At 37.7% G+C, this 9,630-nt stretch overlaps 1 protein-coding gene across 2 annotated transcripts in view; it reads left to right on the top strand.

Annotated features, from left to right (window-relative positions):
* The window catches only part of nrn1a (neuritin 1a), a 14,233-nt gene extending 4,994 nt beyond the window's left edge, over positions 1-9,239 (top strand). Inside the window, exons 1-3 of one of the 2 annotated variants that reach the window (XM_054623003.1) lie at positions 1-59; positions 3,069-3,216; positions 6,177-9,239. The exon at positions 1-59 is cut by the window's left edge and continues 122 nt beyond it. In XM_054623003.1, the coding sequence (XP_054478978.1) occupies positions 47-59; positions 3,069-3,216; positions 6,177-6,405 (390 nt within the window). In that variant the 5' untranslated portion in view covers positions 1-46 and the 3' untranslated portion in view covers positions 6,406-9,239. The remainder of the gene's footprint in view (positions 60-3,068; positions 3,217-6,176) is intronic. The other variant, XM_054623002.1, reaches the window with a different exon arrangement.
* Positions 9,240-9,630: the final 391 nt, after the last annotated feature.

Below are 9,630 nucleotides of genomic sequence, written 5' to 3'. Positions count from 1 at the left end.
TCCATCTGCTGAGGAAGACCATGTGACCTGATCCAGAGCTGCAGGAATGACACTGAATTGTACTTTACTTGAGTATTTCTTATTCTACTTTATAGTTTTTTCTCTAGTACATTTCATAGAGAAATATTGTACTTTTTATTTCTCTACATTTATCCCACAACTTCGGTTATTTCAGTCAGATGAAGAGTTTTACAAAATAAAATTGATATAAAATTAAAATGTGATGATTAAAATAAGCTCAACCTCATTACAGTACTGTTTACGTGTTAATGCATCGATATCCCGTAATATAATACTGACAAACAACTTCTTGTAAATTTAGATACTTCTATTGATGATAATACTTTTGTAGTTGAACTTGAGTAAATTATTTGAATACTTCTTACGCTGCTGGTTCTGTGTATTTTATTTAATTTATTATAATTTATTGTTAAACCAGAAGCAGAAAGAGAAGAACGACAAAATAAATAAAAAATTCAATTTAATAATATTGATGATGTCATTTGAGTCAGCGGCGGTTTAAGAGTTGCATTGTGGGTAATGTAGGCGACAGGTTTTTGTCAGAGATGAAGAATGTGCGGCATAAAAGAAAGAGGATATGTCCAGTTCTGCAGCATCATTCTTTATCCTTTTTGTTTTAAAATGTCCATCATGAGAGGGATAACGCTGGAGACGTGTGAAGATAGAACGGTGGAGAACTCCTTTAAACTGTGTTAGGAGTATTATTGGGATACTACAGGAAAGATACCGTAGAAGTTCATAACATAACGAGACACTACAGCCAACAGATACCTTTAGTTTTATAGTTGTATCTATACGTATTTCTAAAAGAATAATTAAACGTAGTTTTTTCACAGTATTTATATTTAGTTTTTATAGTAGTATTTATATGTTTTTTTTAAATAAGTTTTTCTATGTAGATTTTATGGTTGTATTTAAATGTAGTTTCTACAATCGTATTTATTTAAAGCTTTTATAGTAGTATATATATGTATTTTTTAAAGATGTTTTGCTATGTATTTCTTGAAGCAGTATTACTATGTAGTTTTTATTGTAGTAGTTATATGTGTTTTTATAGAAGTTTTTATATGTAATTGTTATAGTAGTATTTATATATAGTTTATTATTATGTTACTTGTATAGTAGTATTATATGCAGTTTTTACAGTGTTATTTATATGTAGTTTTATAGAAGTATTTATATGTATTTTATAGTATTTGCATGTAGTTTTTATAGCTTTTATACACATTTTTTATGGCAGTATTTATATGTAGTTTGTATAGTAGTATTTATATGTAGTTTTCAGGTTGTATATATGTAGTTTTATTGAAGTATTTATATATATTTCTATAGTATTTGCATGTAGTTTTTATAGCTTTTATACTAAGTTTTTATGCAGTATTTATATGTATTTATATGTATTTATATGTAGTTTTCAGTTTTTATAGTTTTATTGGTATTTATATGTAGTTTTTATAGATTTGTATGTAGTTTTATAGTTATATATATCTTTTGTAGCATTTGCATGTAGTTTGTATTGCTTTTATATGCAGTTTTTATAGTGGTATTTGTATGTAGTTTTATAGAAGTATTTATATATATCTTTTGTAGCATTTGCATGTAGTTTGTATTGCTTTTATATGCAGTTTTTATAGTGGTATTTGTATGTGGTGTTGCCGTGGTGATGGATGGATTCGTCCCCCTCGTCCTCCTCTAACAGCCGTGTCTCGTCCGACACGTCATGCTGTGTTAGTCCACAGTTTGATGGACTGGAACCGGACAGACGGCGTGTTATTATCCAAACCAATCAATCAGCCCGATCCCCTGCTTAACCAACCACACACACACACACACACACACACACACACACACACACACACACACACACACACACACACACACACACACACACACACACACACACACACACACACACACACACAGCGAGTTAACAGAGGTCATGTAAAGGGGTGTGTGTGGAGGCGTGTCAGTCCCGGTGTGTTTTATAGAGGAGTGATCTGTCTGTTAAAGGGAATCAGGGAGGAGACGGTCACTGATTAAACACACTCACATGTGTACAAGTATTTACATGTGTACACGTTTACAGTCATGATGTGAGATATATTTGACTTTTTCAGTTTTGCTTTACAGTTCAAGGCAACAAAAACACAAATTATTTAAATATTCTACATTTAAATGACGTCCAAAAGCCACATTATTTGCCTTTGACCTTGAAATTGTGTTTTTACACCTGATGACCGTTTTAACATTTATGTAAAAGTTGCCTTTGTGTAAACTTTATGATAAATTCACATAAACGGTTAGTCAGTCGTTGTTCAAAGCTTTTTCAACTGTTTGATAATTTCCGTGGATCCACTTTGTGGTGTTGTTGAAGAAAAGTGTTCCTAATAAACTGGAAACTGAGTGTTCATGATTTTACAGTATCTGTTCGATCAGCAGCTGTTTGACACACTGAAGCAAAAGTAATCAATAAATAGAATAAGTCAAAAGTTTGACCTGTGTCAGATCAACACCTAAAAACCACCAACGAGCTCTTTGTTGTCCTCTAGATAACTTAGCAACTATTTCCTCTTTACTGATGACACTGTCTTCATCCTCCAAAGATACGTTTATAATGTCCTCTGAATGTTGAGTGTTGAGAGAGTCAAAGATTCTTAAAGTTAAGTTAAAGGCTGAAAAATGTAAAACTTATATCATCATCATGATGTTCTTGTTGAAGGCCTCGCTGTCTTTGTAAATTAAAAGAAATCAAAAGAAATCATTTAAAAAAACACGTTTGTTGGATGTGCTGTTAAACATTTAAATAAGGTTAAAGGTATTCTTTAGTTTGGAGGTATAAGAATAGAGGCAAAGCATGAAAAAGTAGATGGTCCTGATGCTTTGTTGCTCATCCAATAGGGAAACAGATCAGCCAATCAGAGGCCTGCGTTTTTCCTGCAAAGTGACATCAAACAGAGAGGATAATTGTGTCTTTCTTTAATGTGAAATTCTCCTCCCCCATCCCTCCTCCCTCCCCTCTCATCCTCACCTCCTCCCCCCTCCTGCAGTCTCTGTGTTGCAGACGGTGCTGGTCAGTGCGGGTCAATGTGACTCGGTGTTCAAAGGTTTCTCAGACTGTCTGCTTCAGTTGGGGGACAACATGTCCAAGTATCCCCAGGACCTGGACGACAGGGAGAACCTGAAAACCATCTGCAAGTACGTCAGAGCACCAACACACACACACACACACACACACACACACACACACACACACACACACACACACACACACACACACACACACACACACACACACACACACACACACACACACACACACACACACACCTGTGCATGATCACACGTTACCATGTCATCAAACACCTGGTGATGTCATAGGAGAGAAGGTCCAACCGTTACGAAGAACTGGACCAACAGAGATAAAATATTAGGACATTAAAAAATGACCACAGAGTAAAATCAATATTGGAAGTTTCACTGAAGTCATATTCGTTATTTACCTCAATATGTACCTCTGAGGTGTAGTACAGTATAAAGTACAATATGTACCTCTGAGATGTAGTACAGTATAAAGTACAATATGTACCTCTGAGATGTAGTACAGTATAAAGTACAATATGTACCTCTGAGGTGTAGTAAATAAAGTACAATATGTACCTCTGAGATGTAGTACAGTATAAAGTACAATATGTACCTCTGAGGTGTAGTACAGTATAAAGTACAATATGTACCTCTGAGATGTAGTACAGTATAAAGTACAATATGTACCTCTGAGATGTAGTACAGTATAAAGTACAATATGTACCTCTGAGATGTAGTACAGTATAAAGTACAATATGTACCTCTGAGATGTAGTACAGTATAAAGTACAATATGTACCTCTGAGATGTAGTACAGTATAAAGTACAATATGTACCTCTGAGATGTAGTACAGTATAAAGTACAATATGTACCTGTGATATGTAGTAGAGTGGAAGTATAATAAATGTACTTAATTACTTTACACAACTACTGATGGTTGTAAAAAAAAAAAAAGATATAACAGATAAAAAGATTTTTCTTTTTTTTCATCCGTTACATCAGAGTCTCTTAATGATATGAGTGATTTAACGGCAAAGCCTGAAGGGAAACCGAGGTCTGAGGGTGCAGTTGGTACTTGCTAGCCAGCTGACCCCCCCCACACCACCTCCTTTTATCCCCCATCTCACCCCACCACCCAAACCGGGTGGGCACCAGATGGCACGCTGCAGCAAGAAGCCCCCACCCGTCAACACACACACACACACACACACACACACACACACACACACACACACACACACACACACACACACACACACACACACACACACATGATTTTTTAATTTAGTGACAGCTCCATCACAGCGGTGTTGAGGCGTGGCAGGATACGCCTCACACACACACACACACACACACACACACACACACACACACACACACACACACACACACACACACACACACACACACACACGTTAATTGCTCAGAGATGTAGCATCGACACGACTCGGTTCAGGAGGTCAACATCAATAAGAGCAGATTGGAAGATTGGATTAGATACGCCGAGTGTGTGTGTGTGTGTGTGTGTGTGTGTGTGTGTGTGTGTGTGTGTGTGTGTGTGTGTGTGTGTGTGTGTGTGTGTGTGTGTGTGTGTGTGTGTGTGGCAGCAGGCTGGTGTCATTTTTACATTAACTGGGAGAATGATGGAAAAAATAAGATGAACAGATGAGAGGTGGAGACAAAAAAAGAACAAGGAGATCCAGAAAAGACAAAGAATATGAAGGGATTCATCGTAAAAAATAAACAAAATAAAGGAAATAAAAAGGGAAAAATACAGAATAATGAGGGCAAAGAAGAAGAGGAGGAGAAAAAACACATGAAGAAGAAAAATAGTGCTGCTCCTGTATGAATAAAACATACCAGTGAAGAAGAGAGAAGGAGGAATAAAAGAGGAAGTAGATATAAAAGGCAGGGGAGTTGAGGGAGAAAGGCATGGTTAAAATGAAAAGTTTAAGAGTGAGGAAAGGCAAGGAAATAGAAGGGAAGGAGGGGAGAGATAGGATGCAAGGGGATGATGGAGGGAACTAGAGGAGGGAAAGAAAGGGAAGGAGGTATAAAAGGAGGAAGGGAAGGTAGGAGGTGAAGAGGGAGAGATGCCTTTTAAAAAAAGGGAGGAAAGAAATTATGGAAGTAGAAGGGAAGGAGGATAGGAAGCAAGGGAGAAGGGAAAGGAGGGATGGAGGGTGAGGGAGGGAGGTTTAAGGAGGCAAAGGAAGCAAAGGAAGGATGGATGCAGTTTAAAGCTAATTAAAGAAATGACTTCAGGTCACAATCTTGGAGCCACATTTCGTTGTAATTGGAGCAGATGATGTCATTTCATCACAATAATAAGTCTGGTCACATGACAATATTTTTTGCCTCATCATTTTTCATAAAGTTCTTGATAAACTCTTGTAGTTTTTAACCCTAAAATATATTGTTAGGTTTTTTCTGCACTGTTTTACAGAGAGTGGTGCATCGTCTGCAAACTAGCTAAGTCTTTATGTACAAAATATATAATATGCAAAGTAACCAACTGCCACATTAAAAGTGGTGCAAGTAAAAAAATAACAATATTACCTCTTAAAGTGTAAAGTATCAGAAAATGGAAATACTCAAAAAAAAAATGCACTAAAGTACAGTACACTAGCATTCATAATTTCAAGGGTTTAACTTATTTAATTTGGTTTCTAAAATCTGAGAGTCAGAGTGATGATACGTTCAGTATTTATACCTCTTGTGTGTTTATTTGAAGCCTCCTGAGCAGGATGATAGTCACGAGTTTAGAAATACTATATTTATTGGCATGAAGTTGGATATTTAGTGTTGAATATAGGAATTAGCAGTACAGTAAAATGTACAATATTTACCTCTGAGATGTAGTACAGTAAAAAATACAATGTTTGGAGTACAAAAAAAAGTATACATCAGATAAAAAGGTTTTCTTTTCATGTCATGTCTTTTCTTTTAACGCCTAAATTTTAAGATATTTTTTCAATCTGTGACATCAGAATCTCCGGATTTTATAGAGGAAGTAATACGAGTATTTTAACCATGTTAACGCCTCCTGTGTTTTTTTAAAATCTCTTTTCCAGTTACTGGGATGACTTCCACTCCTGCGCCTCGACGGCGCTGGCCGACTGCCAGGAGGGAGCGACGGACCTCTGGGAGAAACTGAAAAAGGAGTCCCGCAACCTGGATTTCCGTGGGAGTCTGTTTGAACTCTGTGGCGGCGGCAACGCGGCCCCCAGATCGGCCGACGCCAGGGGCCTCGCCTTGGTCCTAACCACGCTGCCCACCATACTGACTTGGCTGGCGTTTTAACAGAAAACAAGGAAAAACGTTAAAAAGTAAAAAAATTAAAAACACACCAAGAAGAAAAAAAGAGAAGAGAAAATAGAAAAAAAATGATAGCTGCTCTTCGATACTGAAGTTTGAAATTCATCACCAGAAAACTACACCCAAAATGGATTTCTACTACATCACCGTATACGGCGGCCTGGTTTGCTTTGCCTTTTACTGGGACATCTGCAGGCCGTCCTCCTGGAGCGCTCATCCAATCACACGCTGACCTGACCCGGAGGTCGATAACATGAAATATTCAAGGCGCCGCCGAGCTGAAATGATGACAATGATGAAAATTTGATGGATCCTTGCCCGCTTACAATCGTGGAATTATACAGTATTAAAGTCAACCATGAATTATTGATGTTTAGTAAGCTAGGCCTAGACAGCACTATGTGACTGCCGGGTGCTGATACACACTATCGGGCTATATATTAGGGTTCCCATATAGCCTGAGGTACACATTCGTAACGCCGGGCCCAGCTCAACGCCACAAAATCAATAAGACAAGCCGAGGCCCAGAGCCCATTTCAGACCAGTCGCCTCATTTCCATCAAGGACAGTATTTCCTTTTTGTTAATTGCGCCAAGTTGACTGTGTTGAGTCTGGGTGGTTTGATTGACTGAATGCTTCGATGGTGATGTAATGTTTGTATTCTTATTGGCTGTTTTTTTTTTTTCGTGCTCAGGCCATGGTCACACCAGCTTTTATCACGACGACATTTTGCACCAAATTCTATGTCAAGTTCCACAGTGTCCTCCTGACCTTGGTGGACTTTACAGGTCAATTTGTGGCATTATTGGCAATAAAGCAAAACTGCAATGACAGTATTGACCTTTGACCCACACAGCATGGCTTCCAGTCAATCGTGTGACAGCAGTAGGCGTGTTCTTAAATTTAGAGTACTCTACTTTTGGTCGTTGAACTGGCTAGCTTGCCGCCAACGCTAGCTACCACTTATTAAAATCTAACGCCACGTGAAGAAATCTGACTCTGCCAGTCCATTCTGGTGTGACCGTAGCCTGGTTTTTCCTGACCAAGCTCCGAGCTGGAGGAATGTAGTCAAGAGTTTAAAGCCTGCTTTTCATTTAAGAATAGTTTATGACTGATGTTAAAATGCATGATGTTGGTTCGGACGGTCTCAAAGCATTTCAGGAAATTAGCACAAACTCCAAAAAAGGTTAATCGACTCAAAAGCTTTGTGGTACCTGTTAAAATTGATTATTAGCCTATTTTTTATTTTTTAGCAGTTAGTTAAACAGTTTGTTAGAGAGTTTAACAGTTGAGTTTATGTATAACTAGTTCAAATATTTATCCCAGATATCTAGCAGGCTAAATATCTGGACCTGTTGGGGAGTCAAAGAATCAACAATAGTTTACTGTCCGTGTTACAACACCTTCTTTCTGTTTAATCGCTGCAAATCAGCGCAAAAAACCCAACTTGGAGCACTTGTTTCTGTGGGACATCCATTTTTGGAACATAAACGTAATTTACCATGCATCAGTCGGTCCTCCCGGTGAAAGATAGCCGGTTATGTAGTGTGAACTAACAATTAAATTAGCTGGCAAGCCAGATCAGGTTAGGTTAACAAACTGTTTAGAAGCTAAGAGCAGATGGTGCTCGGGCTCCAACAGTTGAATGGGATAGTGTCAGGTTAGCTAACCACTTGGTTTAGCAGCTAAACTAGATTAAATCAGGTTAGCAAACCATTTAAAGGCTAAAAAGAGAAAATACTTGGGTCAGCAGTTAAATGTGATTGTGTCAGGTTAGCTAACCACTTGGTTTAGCAGCTAAACCAGGTTAATGAAGGTTAGCTAACAGTTTAGGCGGTAAGAGATTGTATTAGAGTTCAGGTTAGCATGTTGCTAAATGTGCTGTTCAACTCAAAGAGTTTGGTGTAGCTGACTGATCCTGATTTAAACAATGAAAGTCTTCCCTTCAAGTAGTAAATGTTTTGAGGATTAAACCCAGGTCGAAGTATTTTGAAGTAAAGTAGTTGTAGCCAAACATTTCCGTCTATTAGTTGGAAATTGTGCTCATTTCCTGAAATCCCACGAGAACATTTCAAGTCCAGAGTGTTAACTTTAGGAAGCATCAGCGAGATGGGAACTCTTCAAGGATCTTTTTGAAAAGTAGAAACACATTAGATTTAACTTTATGTTGCTCCGCAGAAACACGTGTTAGAAATGAATGAATCTGTGAGCAAAGCGGTGTGATACTTTGAAAAGCCGTCAGCAATACGAAGACGTTACTTCATGGCCAGTGTAGCTAAAAAAAAAAGAAAAGAACTAAACCGTGGCTGAAGAGTGATATGACTGTTGCCATTTAGCACATCCCCCCTTTTCAGGCAGTGACTCATACTAGACGACCTTAGCGGTGATATATTTTAGGTCTGTATGTTAGATTAAAAAGCTGAGTCCCAACAGTACAGTAGCACCATAAACTACATAAAACACGGTAAATAAATTCGGGGTTGTTTATTTATTCGCCGAGGCACAGATGATGTTTCCGCTGCCTTCTGACAAAAAAAGATGTGTACTTTTGTTTGTTTGTCTCTTTGTTTGTTTGTTTGTTTGTTTATGGGGATGTCGCGTAAACAAAAATAGTTTTAAAAAAAGAATTTATTCCCCAAAAAAATCTAACAAGAGAATATGTATATCAAAGGATTTTAAGAAAATAGAAATAAAAAAAGCTCTATTATAGATAGTCTATCCCAGACAGTTTTAACAGATTGATTCTTTACAGATTATAGGCCTACTGAGATATAAAAAAAAATACAAAGATTGCTTAAATGACAAAGAGTAATAAATAAAACGACTAATGTTTGAAAATAAGTGTGTGCTTTTTACTGTCTCTTATGTCCGGGGATAAAAATATAAGTGTGGTTTTATGTTTGGGGTTTGGTTTGTTGCATTCAAGATGATGGACTTCACACAACCACACACACACTCATTGGGGTTTAGAGCGTATTCATTATTAATGAGGGAGAGTCCCCAAGCTGCCACACGTCTCAGCACTCAGTTTATATTGATCGAGAGGAGGAGGAGGAGGAGGAGGAGGAGGAGGAGGAGGTCCTGTTGTTTGCTCAGTCTAACATGGACGATCCAACCTGCCAAGACCTTTAAACCAAGCTTAGATTGACAAATCATTCCATAACACTTATATATATTAAGTCAAGGTTTTCATGCTGCAGGAGGAAATAC

The sequence above is a fragment of the Anoplopoma fimbria genome, chromosome 21 (genome assembly GCF_027596085.1).
Source record: "Anoplopoma fimbria isolate UVic2021 breed Golden Eagle Sablefish chromosome 21, Afim_UVic_2022, whole genome shotgun sequence".
Lineage (NCBI taxonomy): Eukaryota > Metazoa > Chordata > Actinopteri > Perciformes > Anoplopomatidae > Anoplopoma > Anoplopoma fimbria.
Note: the sequence above shows the minus strand (reverse complement) of the source record. Positions and strands in the feature narration are given on the sequence as shown.